General features: G+C 39.4%; 1 protein-coding gene across 1 annotated transcript in view; it reads left to right on the forward strand.

Annotated features, from left to right (window-relative positions):
- The window catches only part of LOC122815072, a 630,978-nt gene that overhangs the window by 251,376 nt on the left and 356,769 nt on the right, over positions 1 to 22,833 (forward strand). The window contains exon 3 of the mRNA XM_044087316.1: positions 8,180 to 8,515. Coding sequence (XP_043943251.1) covers positions 8,180 to 8,515 — 336 coding nt within the window. The remainder of the gene's footprint in view (positions 1 to 8,179; positions 8,516 to 22,833) is intronic.

The raw sequence follows: 22,833 nt of genomic DNA on the forward strand, positions 1-22,833 counted from the left end.
TTAACATCCAGAATCTGTATGTTTGTCTTCTAAATTAATGCATCAATTCCTGAGCATGTCTTCTTCCCAAAACTGTTGTCATTTTGTCCTTTTTCTTTTCCATTTAATAATCTATTGGCTTACAAACATAATTATCAAAAACTTGCTTCTGACACCACTCCAAAAAATCAGCACTCTTCTTACATTATTTTGGTGCTGTTTAAATTAACAGCTAATAAAATTGCTATCCTTTTCCTTTTTAGCAACTTTCTTCTGTTGCAAATATTTTTCCTGTCTCTCTCTCTCTCTCTCTCTCACTTTTACTAGAAGTAGCAGATATTTCCCCTTCATCATCATTCCGTCAGGACTTAACTCGTATGATAGCAATGTCTTCAACATACTGTTTGTCTTCCTCATTCTTAACACTTTTTTTACAGTGTTCATGGCATGCCGCTGATGTTTCCTTGTCCGTATCCTCAATTACTTTGTCATTATCATATGATTTACCACAATTACTTAGCAGTTCTGAGTCAAATCAAAATAACCATGTTGGCACATTTGAAACAAACAAAACTTTACAGTCCTTGGTAGATTACAATACTGTTTAGACATACAGGTATCAAGCAGTCATCTGCACCAAACAGAAAACATGCCATAGACTGTCCCAATCCTTTAACATACCATTTTTGTTATTCACTAATACAATATTGTTACACAAACCTTTCATGACAATTTTTGTAATCATCTTGTCATCCAGAATATTTTTATTTCAAACATTTTGTTTGTTTTCTTTTACGCCAAACATAATTTTAGTTCTTATTCTTATTATAAACTTACTTCCCTACGTCTAGCATGACCTTATCTGGTTTCACACAACTAATTAATAGCCTCACACATTATAGCAAGACATAAAATTCTGTATTAGACTGAATCATAGTATTAGACCCTAGCAAATACTCCACCACAGGTACAATGTCAGACTTTCTCAGTGATTTCCCAGTCTGTACAACTAGACATCTCACACATACAGTTAAATGGTGTATTTATAAAACATGTAAGCTTTCAAGGCTCTTGCCACACCCCTGTAGTGCCTTTTTTAGGCAAAGTTCAAAGGACAAAACCACCACCATAACAGGTACAAGCATGCAAAATCTGAAGATAATGCTACTCAATGCTAGAGGTCTAAATCTCAAAATGCACTCTCTCGAGGCACTCCTAAAAGTGGAGAACATCGATATCTGTGCAGTAACTGAGACCTGGTTCAAGGCTCCAGAGAGCACCCCTGCAATACCAGGCTACAACTCTTACCACACCTTTCGGCCACCAAACCAGGATCGAAACATTAAAGGTGGAGGAGTGTCCATATTCACCAATGATATTCACACCACCAGGTTATTTGCCCAACACAATGCGTCTGAAATTCTCCAAGAGCAACTAACACTAGGTAAGACTGCAATCCAAATTGTAGCTTGCTACAGGTCCCCCACCGTGTCCCAAGATTCTCACTACACCTTTCTAAACATACTGGAAAATATTAATATACAACCAAACACCCTAATACTGGGTGATTTCAACTACTTGTGTACCAACACCTTTGCCCACCGGTTCTTGGAATTCATACATTTCAATGCCCTGGATCAACTAATCCATAGTCCCACCAGGGGCTCCAATATCCTAGACCTGGTCATTTACCAACATGGGAAAATCAATGCTCCACACCTATGGCCACCCCCTCGGTCAGATCAGACCATAAGCTAATCACCCTTAACATCCACATCCCACCCCCACCCCCCAGTAAGGAAACCTCCATGAAAAACTTCTCCAAAGCCAACTTCATGCTACTCAAGTCAGAAGTGACAAACTTCACGACACCCATGCAGACGGGAACCGAACGTTCGACTGCTGAGTCCTGCACTAAGGCACTGTACAAGCACATCCACTCATGCATGAATCATGCCATCCCAAATAGAACCAAGATGCTCTCCTCCAAAAAAAGGAAGCCTATCTGGTGGTCCCCTGCCATAAACAAACTTTACAACAAAAGGAAGAAACTGTTGCAGAAAAGAGGAAAATCCCAGGATGCAAAAAACTCGCTTACCATCCTCAATAAGAAGCTAAGATCCCTCATAAAATCCTCCAAAGCTAGTTACGAAAATAAAATTGCCAAAGATTCCAAAGACAACCACAAGGCATTCTATAACTTTGTCAAGAATCTAAATGGCAATGCTCAGATCTGCTCTGAGCTACAACAGAATGGCATTAAATATACTGATCCCAAGGATATTGCCAATATCCTGGCAGATTGATTCAGTGCCAACTTCACCCCCACCCCCTAAATGGCCCATCTCAATACCGGAAGATTGCCAAATTCCGGTAATAACGGCCACACAGATAAAAAACGCACTCTCCGAAGTTAAGAATACAGCATCCATGGGACCAGATAACATCCCGGGCCGTGTACCACATGGAGTACAAAATGAACTGGCACCTCACCTAAGTGTCATGTTTAATCATACCCTCATCTCAGGCTTCATGCTCACTGAGTGGCGCACAGCTACAGTTATCCCACTCCACAAGGGGGGATCCACCTTGGATCCCTGGAACTACCGCCCCATCAGTCTGACAAGTGTGATCTGCAAGGCCATGGAACATATTATCATGGAACTTATAAACAAAGACATTGGCAACCTTAAAACAAATGGACCCCACCCAGTTTGGGTTCACGAAGGGCCGATCTTGTCTCCTGAACCTGATTGACTTCTTCAAATCGGTCTCCGGAGCCGTGGACTAGGAATAAGACAGTCCACACAGCCTATCTGGACCTCGCCAAGGCCTTTGACACCATCCCCCAGATAAACTTACTAAGCTGGGCATTAATCTCTACGTCACTTGATGAGTTGCCAACTGGCTTACTGACAGAACCCACACTGTAAACGTAGCTGACTCCAAATTCAGCTCCAGACAAGTGACAAGTGGGAGTACCTCAGGGTTCAGTCCTGGGACCTCTCTTGTTTGGCATCTACTTCTCTGAAGTACAGGCCAACACTAAGGGACTCTAGCTAACAAAGTTCGCAGATGACTGCAAACTGGGAGCCATTATTGAATCCCCAAATGATGTCGATACGCTACAAAACGGCCTTACAGAAACATATGCTTGGTGCCAGAGCCATGGGCTCAAGCTCAATGCCAAGAAATGTATAGTTATTCCCTTTGGGAAAAACATGTACCCATGAATTACCACATAGGTGGCAGTACACTAAAAAACGAAAGTGTGATAAGAGACTTAGGGACATAGGTGGACAGTGGTCTCACCTTCAATAACCACATCGCCTCAACAGTCAGGAAATTCTTCTATGTGGCACACCTCACCACTGAGGGTTTTTCATCCAGAAAAAAGGAGGTCATTATCCCACTGTACTCATTCCTCATTAGACCCATTATAGAATACAATGCCCCATTTGGTTTGTACCCTTCAAGACATCTGCAACAACTGGAAAGGCCGCAGAAATACCTCACTAAAAAAATCACAGGCCTAAAGCAGATGCCCTATGCTGACTTCCTTAAACTGCAGCTATACTCTGTCGCATATCGTCTACTCCGAGGCGATCTCTGCTTAACATACAAGGCCATGTCAAACCCAGAGCTGTTGGACATGCTACAATCCCAATCCTTCAGAGCCACACACTCCAGGGATCTAAACCTTGTCATCACAATAAACAAAACTTGCTGGAGGGATAGGTTCCTGACCCAGAGACTCCCCAGACTCTGGAATAGACTGCCCATACATGTCAAGCAGAGCACCTCTTTGACCCTCTTCAAAAAGAATCTTGATGATTGGATGGGAGAAAGGAAATTCACCCCAGGGATCACGTCAGTCGCCCTGCTAGACAGGGGTCCAGGGAAGTAAATAGTGTGGGAAGAAATATCCAGGAAATTGTTATGGCTAGGCTTGTATAGGCCCTAGGGCCGATAGCCTAGTACCAACCTATGAACCTATAACCCAGAAATGTTCATTACTACGCTATCATCAGTTAACTGGAACTTCCTAAAAATCAATTTCCTTAGATGATATAACTGAATGTAGTACAACTTTTCTAAATATCCTAAATAGTCTGGCATCTCCTAGAAGGAAGAGACTGAAAACAAATAATGCGATTTGGTCATCCAAAAAGAGTAGAATGTTAATGCAGCATAGAGAAAAAGCATGAAAAGAGTGGCAAAAATATAAAACACCTCAATAGCTTCAACTTCCGAATCTTTCACAATCATACTAAAAAGCAAATAAATGAAGACAAAAAATAGCAATACTATAATATAGACTATTGTAATATAATAGTCTGCACTAGGTCTAAGGCCTGGTTTAGCTTGTGTTGTCAGCCCAGAGGAGTACAATATTTGATGGCCTGGGAGGACACAGTTGACAGACCATGCTGCTTTGCTAGTGATGGTCTCCACTTATCCCCTCTAGGCTTTTGAATTGTGGCAAAGACCTTTTCCACCCCCCATAGTGCCTTTTTAAGGCAGTGTCAAACTGATAAACCTACCAACTTAACAGAGCCTTTGAAGGAATATCTGAAGATGGTACTGCTCAATAGAAGTCTTAACAAGAAACTCCACTCCCTGAAAGTCTTTCTCTCCCTGTAGAGTGTAGACATCTGTGTAGTAATGGAGACATGGTTTAAAGTTGCAGAGATTACACCAGCAATGCAAGGCTATAATGCCTTTCACACCTTAAGACCAGCTGCTGCACAGTAGGGAAGTAAAGGTGAAGTTGTGTTAGTCTATATTAAAATCAGTCTCACATCCATACTAAAGTATATGACTCACTGGAACTCATACATGTAAACAGGGTGTTGCTCTATATCCTTGCAGCATATAGGCCCCCCTCCATGTCGCAGGAAACCCATACTAAATATCACAATATACTACAGTTCCTCACTGTTCAGCTCAGTATGATATTCATGGAGGATCTGAACTACCCCTCTAAAAATTAGGAATCCTATACTACTAATGCACAAGCCCAGCAATTCCTAAACTTTCTTAATGCCAGCATCCTGAAACAGTTGGTTCATTCTCTTACCAGGGGGTACAAACATCCTTGACCTGGTACTCACGAACATGGTGGGCCACCCATTGTAATGTCTTTGCTGATCAGATGTGACCATAAGGCAGCATTACTTGAAATAAAAATTAAATCTGGGGATCCAGCAAAACCAAAAATCTTCAGGAACTATTTCAAAGCTAACCTTTCTCTACTAAGCAGCACCTTGGCTAAATTCCAACCACACCCAAACCCAGAAAACACCATACTATATGCTGAACTATTTACAAAATCTCTGTACAGCCATATTGATAGCTGTATAGAGCTAACTGTGCCCATTCGCATTAAGAATAAGACAAACTCAAAAGGCAAGTCACAGTGGTGGAATCGCAATATGAATCCATTATACAACAAAAGAAAAACAATCTTGGCCAAGCATAGCTGGAACAAAGACATGCATACTAAAAAACCCTGATCATTCTATACAGGCAGCTAACAGGGTTAATTAATACTTCAAAGGCTAAATTTGAAGAAAAATATCTTCTCAGGCAAAGGAGGTACCACAAAGCTTCCTTCAAGGGAAATATACAACAATGCACAGAACTTGTAAATGACATCATCCACAAAGGAGGTTCAACCACTGACTGAAGTAACTACAGGCCCATAAATCCTACCAACCTAATATGTAAGGCCATGGAAAGAATCATCATAAACATGATAAATGTGGACATAGGTAACCTGCAAATGCTGAACCCATCACATTTCGGCTTTAACTGAAGGTTATGCCTATTAAATCTGGTGGACTTTTTCAGAGGGTCACCAAAGCATTGGATGAGACTGTGCATCCAGCTTTCCTCAACCTGGCCAAGGCTTTTTAAACAATACCCCACTAGGGCATTATAGACAACCTCTCTATCTTGGGTGTAAACCCTTTTATCACCCTCTGGATAGCAAACTGGCTCACTGATAGGACCCAGGAGGTCAAAATAGGTGAGGCCACCTCTACCAAGAGGCCAGTTACTGGTGGAGTCCCTCAGGACTCCATACTGGGCCTGCTCATTTTGGGCATCTGTTTCTCTTAAATGGAAGCAAATGCTGAAGGTTTATGGTGGACTAAGTTTGCAGATGATTGCAAGCTTGGGGGTTATTGTTGACTCCTGTGCAGACACTAGCAGTCTCCCAGAAGGTCTAACTCTGACTAACAAATGGCACCAACCCCATGGTCTTAAACTCAATGCTAAGAAATGCATAATTGTACCATTATGGAAGTCAAGCATCACAGCTAATTACCATGTTGATAATATGCCCCTAAGAGTTGACTCAATGATCAGGGATCTGGATATGCATGTAGACAGCTGCCTTGCCTTTGACCACCAAGTGGCCACAGTTGTGAGGAAATCCTTTTATGTTGTGCAACTTATAAGTAAGGGCATGGTATCTAGATCAAAAAAGGTCATTATTCCACTGTATTCTGCCCTTGTCAGACCAGTCATAGAGTACAATACTCCCTTTGGTATGTATCTGACCAGACGTGCAGCAACTAGAGAGACCTCAGAGGTTTCTTGCAGAAAAATACAAGGCATAACAAGCCTGCCTTATGCAGATCACCTTAAAGCCCTTTCCCCCTATTCAATCTCTTATCGATTGCTGAGGGGTACTCTATGTCTAGCTTACAAGGCATCCGCAAACCCTACACCTATGAATCTCCTACATATTCGTAAGTCAAAGATTACCAGAAATACAAGGTCTAAGGACCTGAATTTTGCCTGTGACTTAAACGGAGCATGCTGGAGAGACAGTACGTGTCCCACAAACTGCCCCTCCTATGGAACTGGCTTCCCATCCATGTGAAGCTGAGTTCATCTATTACCCAGTTTAAGCACAACCTAGACCAGTGGATGAGGAATAGGAAATTTGCACCAGGCCTGGCACCCATGTCTGTTATGGACAGAGGTAGCTTATAAATGGCTGACTATCAATGTCCTATTCAGATACAGGACATAATAATTCTTTTGGGAAAACTTGGCTAGGCTTCGAAAGCCCCCCTGGGCTATTAGCCTAGTAAAATTCTACAAATGTATTTATAGCACTAACAAACATGAAACTTTTTTAATCTGAGTTAGTGAGACTCAGAAAGATGATGTAGTCAGATAGCTAAAGTTTGTCCTTGCGGGTGCCATGGTTTGTAGTAGTTTTTAGAGCATAAGTAAGGGAATTCTGTGTAAGCAGGGCATATTTCAGAGAGGCTGTGCTTATCACTTGTGAAGATAACACGAAGGTAAATGATATAAAGGAAGTATGTATCTGTTCACGTTTATTTTGAATGTAGAAGGGAGATAACTTCTTCAGTGATACCACTTCTTGCTATCTTTCATGCAGGTTTTTTGAGACTTATGTATGCTTTAGCTCATGTTTTGGGATTACAGTAGGTCTTTTTGTTTATCGCCAGGTGGCCCTGTCTCAGAATGTCTACCTGCCCAATAGAGAACCTGTGATTGCAATTATTGTGGGAAATGGACTGTTAGTCTTTTCGGATTGTCAGGGAGAACCCTGCATTTGTTTCCTCCCCCTCTGAAACCTAGACATGCCATTATATAATGGGGGATGGGTTGGTCATGCTCGTGTATACCACCATCTGTAATATCCTCATGAGTACCATACACCATAAAATTCACTTTCCAGGTTTCTATTAGAGGCTAATAATGAATGATCCCATCTTCCTCATTTGTACGATTATTAGATTAGACCTCCATACCACCCTGGCTGGTACGTCAGTGTCCTAGATTTATTCCAAAAAAACACTAGTAAGAGCAAATATGAAAAACACAAATAACCAGCACTAAACCAGCACTTTCTGGTGATCCATGAAGGTGAATTGCCGAGGTACCAGATCGCTGTGAATAAAAGAAAGTGCTGGTTTAGTGCTGGTTATTTGTGTTTTTCATCCTAGATTTATTCCTCTGACCTGCTGTCTCTTATGGGCTAGCATGAAGACTGCTTAAAAATAAAGTAGTAATAGTAAATACATGTTTATATATATATATATATATATATATATATAATGTGTGTGTGTGTATTAAAAATGTGGTTTAATAGTGAATGGATATTAAAATTGTGTGCGATACCTGATTTTTTACATTTACACTATTTTGTTTTTAGTTCCAGGTACAAGACAGACAATACAAGCTATTCCTGGTAGAACTGTCCATCTCTCTCTGAATGGTGGTTACATTCCATGCAGTATGAACACATTCAGGTGGCAATTTAGCAAGCAAGGCTCAGAAAACTACAGCATGGTTGTAGAATACAATGGGGAATTGAAACCAGTGATTGAGCTACAGGCTTTAAAAGGACGGGCCATATTCTTTAAGACTGACTATTCCTTGGTCATAAATGAAATTAGGCGTATTGATTCTGGTAATTATAAACTGGAAGCTCGCTATTCAACTGATGGAAGAACTGAGGGGATAACTCTGATAAGTCTCACTGTGGAAGGTAGTAGAAATTATTTTGATTGCTATGTGAAGAAATAATTAACTGTAAGTGATGCAACTGTTAGTGATACACTTTTCGGAGCAGGAGCACAATTTGTGTTCTCCATATTATTTCCTTAAACAGACTTATTTTTTATTTAAGTCTCTGTTTTCTTACTTTTCTTCATCAAATATAATCAATTGTTAAAAACTATGTAAATATTAATTGCACTTTGAGATGTTTTTACTCTAGTTTGCACTATGTCTGCTATAGCACCGCATGTCTGTAGGGCCAGCTGGGATAGAGTTTTTGTTTATTCAACTGGGATTTACCCCTTGCTTGTGTTAGGTGCAAGCCTTCTTGTATAGTATAGTGCTGTGATGTGCTACCATAACAGTAGGCCATTTTTATGCCTAGTTCATAGGTATTTACTGAGGTTTCTCTAGTAGCAAATTACTTCTATTTTACTAATTGGCAGTCTAGGCTGCCAGTTCCAGAAAATAACGATTGCTAATACAAGGAATAATTCAGTATTTTTCCCTCCATACAAAGCTAAGTGAAATAATCCTTTTAATGTGATTGATGACAGAAATAGCAGTGGGACTTTGTTCCAGGTCTGAATCAGCAACATGCATACATTTCAGTCTCTGCCACTTCTAGTGGCATATGGAGAAGACAACTTTCAAAAAATTGTAGGTTGTGAAGGCAGGCAAAAAATATCAAATATTTACTATGTTCATTTTACCTTATGTATGTCCACCCAAGCCATCTAAGCCTTTGTAATAACTGTCAAAGCCATTTCCATTTTTGGTCATTGATCTGCTGGCTAGCCATCCAGTGGTGTAAACCTCGGCAATAGCAATAGAGGATTATCAGTGTTGGTGACACCCCAACCCCATGTGCAACAATGGGAACAAGGGGTTATGTATGTATGAATCTGCTTGTCAGACTTGTCTGGATATTTATTTCTCATCATCCATACAGGCACACCAATATTCAACCACAAACATATATAAAACAACAAATAACACGGCCTACAAGGAGAAGTGAGGGAGAGTGCATGTACTAGAGAGACAGAAACAGAGTTGGTCATCCTCTGTTACACTTGAGTATGTCACACAACTGTGCTGTGTTGTATCCTGTAATCAGGTATGTGTGGTAATTTTTTGTGTAAGGTAAAAATACAAAGTTATACATCTGAAGGTTTGATATAGGCTACAGCCACCATACCATAGATGAATGCAGCAGCAACAGCTCACTGTGCCTTATAAAATTACTTCTGGTTATAATTCTTCGCTAACATGTACTCAGAGGATCACGATGCAGCTTTGCAGCATTATTTGCTGAGATGCTTCTAAAAAAGTTAATGAGGTAGTATTTTCTAAAGCAAAAAGATCTTTAATAGGTCCGTAACTAGCATTGCCAGGTAAAACAAAAGGGAGTGTACTTGGCAAGCAAGTTAGAAATCGTTTATTTTCAAACAAAAGTCTGTAACTTTTTTTTGTGTATAGGTGTCTGTGAAAGAGGCAAACACCAACCAGATATGAATGGGAGTTCAAGATCAAGTTGATTTTTCAGATCTGTAAACTGTATTTAATACTGGATTCTGAGAATGTGAATAAAGGAAAGAAAATTGCATCTTGCTGTTCATACAGCTGTCTGATGTGATGTTAGGCGTAAAGGACTGGGGCTAGTAAGCAGAGCTCTCTGTAACATTAATAAGAAGCAGAGCAGGGAACAATTCAGGGCTTGCATGAAACACTATCCTAGCTGACAAAACATCCAAAAGAAAAGCTGCATTCCTATTGAGAGATTTTAAGTGAACCAAAATAGCCATTTCAAGATAGTATTTTGTCAGTTTTCTAACACCAGAGTCAATCTTTTTAGAGACAAGCACAGTTTTATGAAGTTATTGTAGAAAAAATACATGGAAGCTGGGAGGGAAGCCAGGGTCACTCCTAGTGAGTGGCAAAGTGACAACCCAAAGTAACGGAAAAGAGGGAAAGCCCTAAGACAAGCTAATCATGTTATTCACTTAATGAAAGATGACTGCTTTAACTAGGATGTGGTAGAATTCAGCATATGAAACTATGGTTTGCTAGAGCTCAATTTGGACTTCCTTGATGGCTATACACTGAGCAGCATGTTGATTAGAGATCCCCCCTTTATGAAAAAAATTGAGTAAAATATCAGTTTTGAGTAAAATTCAGTTACTGTGTTGTAATTACATTGCCTGGATGCTAGGAAAGAAAAAAAAAATCTGGAGAAAGTAAGCATAAATCAGTCTGAAAAGGAGAAGAAAAAACATTATGGCTGGAAAGAACCTTGTAGCTACTCATCAAAAAACAGTACACGTTTCAGTTTTAGTACAATGTGTGACTCAGTAATTTACAGGAAAAATAAATCAAATATACTTGGGATGTTTAAAAAATTGAGACAAAAGAGAAATATATATAAAATCAAATGACAAAAGGCTGAAAACAACTGAAGCTTTGAGTAGCTTTTCGGATGATCTGATAATAATGCAGGGGATCAGAGGTTGTAATGATGGAAAGATTGGCTGAACGTGAGGCTTCCCAAGAAGCGGTTTCAAAAATAATTAGAAAACAGCACACAAAGAAAAGCTAAGGTTTTCTGCTATACCAGAGAAACTGGAAGGAATAGATTGTATTATTTGTTTGGAAATTACAGATAAAATAGCTGGACTGGTGCTCCAAACCAGGATTTATTAATTGAGAAGGCACATTGTGAATACTCCCAAGTGTGGCCATGAGAAAGCAGCCAATACTCAAATACCTGAAGATGCAGTTATACTTGCAGACAGTGCTGCTTCTTTCAAAACTGACAGAAGAGTAGTGTATTAAAAATGTAGTACACCAGCTTTGGCTATGTAGTGCAAAGGGATAAAGCCCTTATTGAGGGCCAGGCGACCCATGTTTGACTAGCAGCATGGGAGGTGGAGGGCTGGGTAGGGGAGGATGAGAGTGAGTGGCCATTAACTTGCCCCCTCCTGAGGGGAGGGTCACAGTTTGGGCTTTCTGTAGTAGCTCTGCTAAGAACTAGGCAAACGTCATGCTGCAGTAGCTGTGTTAAGTGCCTGGTAAGCTTCATGCTGCAGGTAGTTTGCAATTTGGTCAGAAATCTGTTCATGTGTTTTATTGGAAGGCTGCTAATGTGTGAAAGCAAGGCTGCCATGGGACTGGGCTGTATTAATGTCTATGATCTCACCAGCCTGGGACATGGGTCAGGTTGAGCCCTGGGGATGTTAAGGCAGGTCAGGTAGACTTGGTGAACAAGGAGAGGAACTGGAGGCAGTTGGTCAGCACTGGGGAATAAATACAATTGAGGACACAGAGTGTTTGTGGAAAATGATTATTCAGTGTACGCTAGGCAGATGAGAAGCAGATTTATTCTGCCAGTTAGAGGATGTTGAGAGGCAGGAGTGAGAGAGAAGTTGCTTTATTCAGCTGTCTTCAGAATATTTTTTTTTCCTGTAGGAGCAAATACATTTTTGGATGCAAAATAACCTAAGGAGGAAATAAAAATTTAGATAGTAAAACAGTGAAATAGAAAATTGAAAAAAAACACGCTTCTCATTCTTCTCAAAGTAAAAAAAATAAGCCCATAGAGACACTTAACCAATGAAATCTTTTCCATTGTTCCAAAGGAAAATGCTTGAGGAATAGAAAAAACACCAGGAACTGATCAAGAGTATCTTGGACTTGAATCAGATACTGATGTTGAAAGGTTAAGATGATTTGGAAGAAGACCAGCAACAAAGTGAAATTAATGAATGTTGTTGTTGTCTTTCGGCTTTTCCCGGTTAGGGGTCGCCACAGCGGAACTCCGGTCTGCTAATGATTGGCAGTAGATTTTCACGGTGCCGAGTTGCCAGCTCGACGCCCAACCTTCAATGAAGGTACGCCCATTCACACGTCTTTCGGAACACCACTCAACCTGTGGGGAGGACATTCAGACTTCACACAGAAGGCACTCCCCGCACACTAGCTGAGAATCGAACGGGAGAACCTCTTGCTGTGAGGCAACAACGCTACCGCTGCACCACCGCGGATAACTAAAGTGAAATTAGTGAATAAATGTGAGAAATATAAAATATCAGTCCTATTAGATGTAGTTTAGACACATTGCTTGTTGATTCTACAAGAAGCTGTGAAAAAAGACTGGAAGTTTGTTGACTATTTTAAACTGATGGGTGGACTGTAAAGCATAAACTGTACTTTGTAATGTTTAGAAAGATATTGAAGAAGTTATGTATAAGTAAATAAAAAAAAAGCTTTGTTTCTAATAGCTATATAAAAGCATCACAATATGAAGTGCATGTTATGTTGTAAAGCAGTTCTACATAGTATGTAGTCAACGGTATTTTAATTGTGAAGCAGGGAGGTTTATCATTGACTGTTGTATATGCTAGTGATATTAGACCTAGAAAAGGCTATTTCTTAATTGTAATACATCTAGGCATTACAGTGTAAAAAAAAAAAGGTAGGATTGGAGAGAAGCAAGTTAAAGTAGTGGTGTGATCCTGGGCAGCTGGGGAAATGCGAAAGTTTATTGATCACATTTTATGTAGAATTAAGATTATGATTTCTCCTGTTTTTATACAGCATATGTCTAGACTCATGTATTTTAATCAAGTGTACTTGAAAATTATGAAAAGCGTGCACAATGGTAGCTCTTTCTTGCATTTGCAAGGTTACCACCCTAGTTAGACTAACCCAGTCAAGAAAGGATATATAAAATGAATAAAAATTAGTACCCATTTTTACTTGGAGAGAAAGAAGGAGCTAGTAAGTGCAAGCAGTTAATCAGGAGAGGTCTGAACAGTGTATTCGGAGTGAAATCTGCAAGACATTATATATTTAATTCTAAAAGGAAATTGGCAAGCAGTTCATTGAAAGTAAATGAAGTTTCAAACTGTGGGAAGTAAATAATTATACAACTAGTTGCCTTCCCAGCAGCCTTAATACTATAATGCATTAAATGTAACCGTGCACAATTTAGTTTAAGGGTAGCCCGTGCACTTTTTCTAAAGCCTAAAAGTTAAAGCTTGCTGAAAGCATGTAAGTTGTTTGCCTCAGTCAGTTCTGATCACCCATCCTAATGTGTACACCCACTTATTTGTCTGTATTCTTTTTTTGTTTCTCTCTGCCCCTGTGTACTGCCTATATACCACCTTTCCAAACCTAGTTTCCCTTTCATACTTCCTCTGTTCCCCAGTGTTGTGCTAGTTTCTTACAAAAGTAATAAGTTACTATTACTAGTTACTTTTAAGTGAAAGTAATATGTTACTATTACTACTTTTCTAAAAGTGTAATATATCACTATTACTAGTTACTAACTAAAGTAACTAGTTACTTTTGAGTTACTTTTACATAAGTATAGTTTACCAATTTTCATATTCAGATTTACTCAAACAGTACTTGTGCGTGAGGAATACATGCTTACTGCACATGAATACAAATGTATTAAAGTTGTATACACAGTGTTACGATAATAGTGAACAGCTTTTTACAGTTTACAAAGTCCCATAGACTAGCCTTTATAGTCAGTCACAAGTGAATACTTAAACTAAAGTACATACAACCAGCAATACAAGACCCATAAGTTACAACCCATCAAGTTTTCAACAACCTACATTATGCTGATTTGCTAAAACTAATGCTGAGGATGCAAAAATACTTACGGAAAATGTCATATAGGTTGAACAAGACTGTTAATGCAACACAGTCAACCAAAATATACTTTATTCACAATGATCCTCAAAAATTATGTTAAAAGCACCAGTCATTCAAAACAAAACTATTCACAATGACTACACAATGAATGAGTGGAGAAACAGTTCAGTGATATGAAAGAGAATGCGATGGAAACCTTAGCAAGCATTTCAACTGTTTGCACTACGTCTGACATTTGGACCCATCAGAATCATAGTTTCTTTGGTGTCGCCACCCACTGGATCAACTGTGACACACTTCAAAGAAAGTCAGCTGCTTAGTCATGCTGTAGATTACAGGGGAGGCATACATATGATCTTATAGCATCAACCCTTGAGAGCTTTCACATCAAGTACAAGATAGATCAAAAGGTGTGTGCGACAATTACTGACAATGACAGCAGTTTTGTAAAGGCTTTCACTGTCTTCTTGGAATGTGAGAGAGCTGAGGCTACAGGCGTTCTGTCCCAAGATGAGGATGATGATGGTGAAGTGATTTACAACAGCATGACAGCAGTGCTGAGTTAGTCAGGGCAAAGCGAGAACACCTATTCACTGCCTTCTAATCTGAGATGTGCAGCACACATTGAATCTAGTTGACGTGCACGATGCTGAATCTGTTTGTAATGATCCACAGTATAAAAAGATCATGCGAAGCACCATGGCCAAATGCTATGCTGCTTGGAACAAGGCTAGTCGCAGCACCCAAGCTTTTGAGGGATGGTCGGCACCACTTCATTTTAGGCTTTCAAATGTTAGCCTTTTTTAGGTAATGCCAAACAGAAAATCCTTCCAACATAGTAAATCAAAACCAAGAAAGTCTAAAGATTTTACTACTTAGTGCCAGGAATCTAAATGAGGAACTCCACTCCCTGCAAGCTGTCATCACCCTAGAGAATGCTGATGCTGTGCAGTCACTGAGACCAGGTTTAAAGCCACAGAGAGCACCCCAGCAGTGCAAGGCAATAATGCCTTTCACACATTTAAACCAGATACTTTACAAGCAGGGGACTAAAAGTAGAAGCGTCTCGATTTACATCAAAAATAAATATACCATCAGACTGGTGTAACAGAATGTTGCACTTGAGATTTCCCATGTTCAAATCACCATAGGCGCAATCATGTACCATTTTCTTGCAAGCTACAGGTCCCTCTCTATGACAAAGGAAATGTATAAAACATATTTCAGCTTTCTGGGGATACTCACTATTCATCCCAATACCATGTTCATTGGCGACTTTAATTACCCCACTATTAAATGGAAGTCATATATGACACTAAACATGCAAGCACAAAGATTTCTGGAATTTGTAACCCCAAACTTCCTGGACCAGACTGTCAGTATGCCAACCATGGAAAGTGCTGCATAGCCCCTAGTATAATGTCTTTGCTGGTAAGATCAGACAACAAAACTGACTCCTTTAAAGTAAAAATAATTTACAGTATAGTACAGGAGTATCCAAAAATCACTGCCTTGCACTTCATCACACACACACACACACACACACACACACACACACACACACACACACACACACACACAGTCTCTTTATGTACTTTGGCAGGTATGTTGCACTGTTTATTCTACTGATTAAATTTAGATGATAGAAAAAGAATGCATTGACTGAATGTCATCTTTTGCAGCTACAGTCTCACTAAACTGCACTGGGGCTAAAGCTGCTACATACCCCATGCATGGATGTATGCCTTGTATATTCCTCATAGTGTTCTAAACAGTTCTGCAAGTGTTGTAATTTGAATGGGAAGAGCAAATCCCCATTGTGGTTTCCTGTTAAGAGGAGTCAACATTTTCACTAAACTTACTGAAAATGGAGATTAACACAGGTGGCTGCATGGAATTAATTGTTTTACTGTAATCTAAACCTGTTGGGAGAATATCAACATAAAGTGTTGTGTTGTCAATTGTCAAAATAAAACTTCAATTAAACACAAATTTGGCTTTCAACCCACAAATTCTTCCACGTGTACTGAAAAAACATTCAGTTACAACTAAGTGTAAGGTTTGCTTTAAAGATCATGTCTTAAAAGATGAAATCAGCTTTCTATAAAAAGTATTTACATGTATTATTGGAGTCTGCATGTCCTCCCTGCGGTTGGGTAGCGTTCCAAAGACATGCGTGCGTAAATGGGCATGCCTTCGTTGAAGGTTGGGTGTCAAGCTGGCACCTCTGCGTTTCGTAAAAATCTACTGCTAATCATTAGTGGACCGGAGTTCCGCTGTGGCGACCCCTTACCGGGAAAAAAACGAAAGACAAACAACAACATTGTGCATGTGAACATTCTACAAAAAGAAAAGTTGGCTTCAAGTTAGTTAGGAAAAATACCTTTTTTTAAAAAAAAAAAAGCTGACCATGGAAGTCTAATGTATTCCTGCTGAATTAAGACGCCAGCATGAGGCAAGTATGCCACTTTCACAACTATGTAGTTCTATGTTTGGAAACTTTCTGAAAATGTAACAACTGGCTTGAAACCAATTTTTATTTTTGCAAAGTGTGTTCTAATGCACAAGGATGCATGCTAACACGTTTCTGTAAAAATAAAAGTTGGTTTTGCCATTTTAAACATGCTCTATCTTGCTTAGTACAGACTTTTTAAAATGATAGACAACTGCTAAAGTTATAATCGGCTCATGACAGGTCAATAGATTAGTAGCAAGTTCCAGCAAGAAGACCAGAGGAAATGTTTCCTTTGCAAGCCAGGACAGCATTCCTTCAAGAGCAACAAGAAAGGACAGGGGGATCAACTGGGGTATGATCTTGGTACTATGATCAACAGATAAGATGGTGTCTAATATTGTCTCAAAATTACTGTGGGTCATTAAGTACAAACCCTAAGTAGAATACTGTTATCAATAAAAGGGCTGTTGTGCTCTTAATTACTTTAACGCACGGGTGGGGCTTAGAACTTTGAACTTCTTTCGGCCCTCAACTGTTTCCAATTAATTGGTTAAGAGCGTTAACATATTGAGGCTGTCAGCCTGAGTTGCATAACACTTGGTTTCATCTATCGTAGGGGTGCCATTACTTTTCCAAACGATAAACATTAATGTTCCGAATGTTAGAGGGGTAACATCTAATTAGACTTTAGTGCTGGAATATACATGTAAACCAATTTTTAAATAACACACGTTTGGCAGACTAGCATTGCTTAACCCACTAATTAGCACTGAAGTGAAGTTGGAAAGTTCCATAGAAGGCATAGAGTTTGCTGGCAGCTGACATGATATCTGCAGGGTGCATATTTTCTTAAGTGTGTTACTGTGAACTAACCGTTATAGTACTAGCATGTTACTAAAAGTCAGGCAGTAATATATTTTTTTGTTAGCTGTTGCTGTGGTTTAGTAATGTAAGCGCTCTTACACAGAATTCTTCTTCAAAGCCTCCTAGCTTATTTTAGGTTAGCCAATAGATTCTACCCTCCACAAAAACTTTTGTGCATCTGGAGCCAGGATAAAAGTCTAAGTAATAAGCTGTTGGTTAGTTTTGAATTGCAGCCTATAGAACAGGTGGTAAAACAGTCAAAGCTAGTTGGCCAAGCAGTTATTATGAGTGATCAAAATCTCTGAAATGAAAACGATGCAGAAGCCAGACCCTTGAGGAGTGAAATTATATATATATATATATATATATATATATATATATATATATATATATATATATATATATATATATACACACACACACACACACACACACATATATATATATATATATATGTATATATATATATATATATATATACACATACAAACACACACACACACCCACACACTCACTTACCTTCTCTCCTACAGCATCGTCCACTTGAAATTCCTCATGCAAGTGTGAATGATTTTGCAGTTTACATCCGCGGTGGTGTGTGTGCATGGTACTCCTCCTTAAAGGAGAAAATGCTGCCACCGCTGTGGAACTTAAGTTGTTTAATTAAAAAAAAAAAAAAAAAAAAAAAAAAAAAAAGAATTAGTACTTTTGAGTCTGCCACTCTCAGCTACCTGCTGCATTAACCTGTGTTTTGATGACCACAGATGGCAGATAATTGGGGGAATGTTTTTATAAGGAAATGTGGGAGGGAAGGACCTACTGCTATGGATCATTCAGTCCCTACTGCCTGATTAAGCAAAATTAATTAACGCAAAAAGTAATGCACATTTGCATTACTAGTTACTAAAAAAAAGTAACTTATTACTATTACTGCGTTACTATATTGAAAAGTAACGCCTAGTATTACTAGTTGTAATATATTACAGTAACGTGGTACTTTTGTAATGTGTTACGCCCATCACTGCTATTCCCTCTATCCCAACTAAATACTGTTGTCCTAGGAGGAGAATAGAGTTGATAAGGATAGCCAACAAAGTGTAAACTCCCGTTCTAATGTGATTTAGAATGGTTAACCCTAATTCTAGAAAAGGTAATATCTATGGGTACAATCATCAACTGGAGGCAACTGTCCCTATCTGGAGGGGTAAACTTCCAGTTGGAAATCTATATAGTTCCATGTGTTTTCTGAGAATTCAAATGGGTTTGGCTTTTAAACATATTTACTTATTTTTTTCTTGTGGATTTTTTAAGCAAAAAATTTGGGAAAATGTGACATGGTTTCAAATAAAGGTAAGAAACATCTCCATAAAAGATCATCCTGTGAACCATTAGTTTTTTTATAAGCTGCAGGTTGGACAAGTATTTAAATAAATGTCATGAATAATATGTGGAAGTAATTAATTTTATCAGAATGGCTGCTTTGTCAGTATTAATGTGGAATATAAATGGTGTTGCAGGTATAGGCAAGCAGCAGAGAGTTTTAAATTGTATTAAGAAATGTGCGAATAAGGTCACAGAAGAAAAGCATTTAGACACATTAAGTCTATCTACCTCTTGAAAATATCTAGACTGTCATCATTTGACTAGTAAAAGAACTCAATATTATCCCCCTAGCCTTCCTTAACTGGCTTTTCTTCAACCCTCCTGCTTTCTTCATCCACTTCAGGTTTCCATCTACCTCTCCTTTCCTCACACTAAAATATCCACTCTTCCTTTTAAATAACCGACAGACACGTGAATCCTTTTTTTCAAATATTTGCACTTCCTTGAACTTGTAACTCTTGCATAAATAATATTAAAAGGTTATTCACTCTCCAGATTCCAGGTCCTAGCCCCCCCCCCCCCCCATATATAACTATCTCTCCCTTTGCTGCTTCTCTTCAGCTAGGCTTTCATAACCAGTTGTTCACATCTAAAAAATGCAAATTGCTTCTTACTACCTTCTTACAAATAACTATCATAGGTTCCATCTCATCCCCGGCTATACACCTGTACTTTCCTGTTTTCTGACTACTTACATTCTTCCATCTTTCATTACACTTTCACCTCCTAATAATGTACTTTTAAAACTTTCTAAATGTGTAAGTATTCCCCAATATATGATATATAGAGCGCACAGACCCATTTGCTTTGTTTGTATTAATTTTGTACACGTATAAGTGTAAGAAAAGAATGTCTCTCTACATTTTACTCACCACATCTGTAAATACAAAGTCCTCCAAATGCTGACAGTGCTTATCCTTTTAATGTCAACTGATACACATAATGCCTTTGTTTTAATGCCATCTTAGTGTTGATATGCAGAAAAATAAGGAAGAACCAAACCACGGAATACATAAAAATACTTCCAACTTTAATGGTGAGCGCTTTCACAGTTCAACAGACTGCTTCATCAGACAATCAACAGAAAAATTTCCACAACTTTTAAAAAAAGTCAACTAATTGCATAGCAGGACTCAACTGACATAATTAATTGACTAATTAGTAAATTAATCCATCCCATATAGACAAAGATCTCATTTAAAATCCATTATATGAATCTAAAACTACTAAAATTGACATATTCAGGACATAAAAATTCAATACATAAAAAATGTATTTGCATGCTCCCCTGGCTTGGAGTATGGGCTTCAGAGACAGTTTGTCATTAAGTCCGTTTCCTGAGTTTGTTCTCATTCTTATAATCTAACTTAACTCAACATGTTCAGTGAAATTTCTAATATCTCCTCCCCTTGGATTTTCCGTTAGTTGTACTACCATAAACTTAAAAGTATGGTTCGTATCAGTCTGTTTGACATGTTTGGCTAACGCATTCACTTCACTAGCTTTGGAGATTTCATAAATATGCTCCCTTATTCTTTCCCTTAAAGTACGATTTGTCTTTTCTAAATAGAATGAGCTACATAATTCACAATAGGTTCATAGGTCAGTACTAGGCTATCTGCCCGAGGGCATCTATAAGCCCTAGCCAGAATGTGTTGGCTTACGCTGCCCCCTTAGATTAGTTCCCTGTGCCTCAGTCCAGCAGAGCCATTAGTTCCCTGGGCCTCTGTCCAGCAGAGCCACTGCATTGATCTCCGGGGTAAATTTTCTGTTTCCCATCCACTTGTCAAGGTTTTTCTTGAAGAGTTTTAGTGAGGGGCTCTGCCTAATGTAGATTGGAATCCTGTTCCAAAGCATGGGGAGTCTCTGGGACAGAAATCTATCCCTCCAGCACATCCTATTTATCGTTGTAGTGAGGTTTAGATCCCTAGAGCGTGTGGCTCTTGGGGATTTGTTTTTTTTAGTGGAGCATCTCCATCAATTCTGGGTTGGACATGGCCTTGTATGTCCGGCAGAGATCACCTCTGAGTAAGCGGTGTGCAACCGAGTACAGCTGGAATTTTTTTCAGTTGGGCTGCATAGGGCATCTGTTTGAGGCCAGTAATCCTCTTGGTGAGGTATTTCTGTGGTCTTTCCAGCTGTTGCAGGTGTCTTGTAAGGTACATCCCAAATGCGGCGTTTTACTCTATGATGGGTCTGGTCTGATGAGTAGAGGGGCACAATAACCTCTTGTTCGAGATGCGAACCCTTTTGTGATTAGGTGGGCCACATAGAAGGATTTTCTAACCACCTTGGTAATATGATTATCATTATGGGTTGGGAGGGTGGCTTAATGGCTAAGGTGTTTGCCTTACAAACACAAGGTGCAAGGTTTGAGTCTCACAAGGAATAATTGGCTAAGCTTAAATGGCTCGCAAGGGCAGTTAGCTTAGTACTGAACTATGAACCTGTGAACTATGAACTAAAGGAGAGATTACTATCTATTTGGGTCCCCAGATCCCTTATTACATTTTCTGTATTTAGGGGACTACCACATATGTGGTAGTTTGCAGGTACTTTGTTTTTTCCAAAGGGCATTACGCTTGAGGCCATAATTTTGACACCAGGTATCTGTCTCAGTGAGACCTTTCTGGAGGATATCTGTATCAGCTGGAGAGTCAGTTATGGCCCCCAGTTTGCAGTCGTCTGCGAACTTGGTCAGCCATAGTCCTCCTGTGCTTGCCTGTACCTCTGAAGTGTATACCGAACAGGAGGGGTCCCAGGACTGAGCCCTGGGGATGCCATGTGTAACTGGTTTAGAGTTGGACCTAGAGCCTGCAACTCTCACCATGTGGGTTCTATCCATGAGCCAATTGGCAACCCATCTTGTGACGTAGGGGTTTATGTTCAGGCTGGTGAGCTTGTCTGTAATACCAGAATGGGAAATGATGTCAAAAGCTTTTGCGAGGTCTAGGTAGGCTGTATGGACCTCCTTTCCCTTAGCTAAAGCCTTGGTAACTGTCGCAAAGAAGTCCACCAGGTTTAGGAGGCATGATCAAATGGAAAAAGGCAACCTCCTCTTTTCTTAGTACCCCCACCGGAGTTCCTCAAGGCTCCATACTAGGTCCCCTTCTTTTCAATATATTTATAAATGATTTCCGCAAATCTATTCCATTCTCAGATATCATCCAATATGCAGATGATTCTACCATTATCTGCTCTGCCACATCTACCCCTATGCTCCTAAAGCTTACACAAGAAGCTTTTTCAATCACTGAGCAATGGATGAGAATAAACCACCTAGCACTCAATGCTTCCAAAACTAAACTAATGGTATTTACCCCCTCTAAAGTTACTCCTTTCGATATAAACACATTCTTGATTACTAGTCAAAATAACTCACTTCTGGAACTGGTGTCAGAAACCAAGTTACTTGGTGTCCAAATTGACAACCAGCTTAATTTCAACTCCCATCTACAATTAAATATCAAAAAAACCCATCAAAACTAGGTATGCTCTACCGACAAAATCAGTACCTTACAAGCACCTCTAAAATCACTCTCTCTTCTTCCTTTCTTATCCCTCCTTCTCTATGGAGCTCCACTCCTAACTAATCTTCAGTCCTCTCTAAAAAAACAACTTTCCTCTTGCTACAGCAAAATCGCCAAGTTCGCTAACAGCCATAGGTCCTCCACCCACCACTGTTCCTCTCTCCAAAAACTTAATTGGCTAGAACTACCCAATCATCTCAGCTATACTCAGCTAACTCTTGCCCATAAGCTCATTTTCAACCCCTCTCTGTCCCTCCCTGTTTTCTGCCTTTAAGATGCACCTACCTGATAGAGTTTTAAGGTCAAACAATCAAAACCAATTACAAGTGCACAAACCAACTCGTCCCCCAGGCAAAAACTTGCTATCCTATAACCTAGCACATCTTTGGAACTCACTACCACCATCCATTC

This window comes from Protopterus annectens, chromosome 11.part0 (assembly GCF_019279795.1).
Source record: "Protopterus annectens isolate FY-2018-M chromosome 11.part0, PAN1.0, whole genome shotgun sequence".
NCBI lineage: Eukaryota > Metazoa > Chordata > Ceratodontiformes > Protopteridae > Protopterus > Protopterus annectens.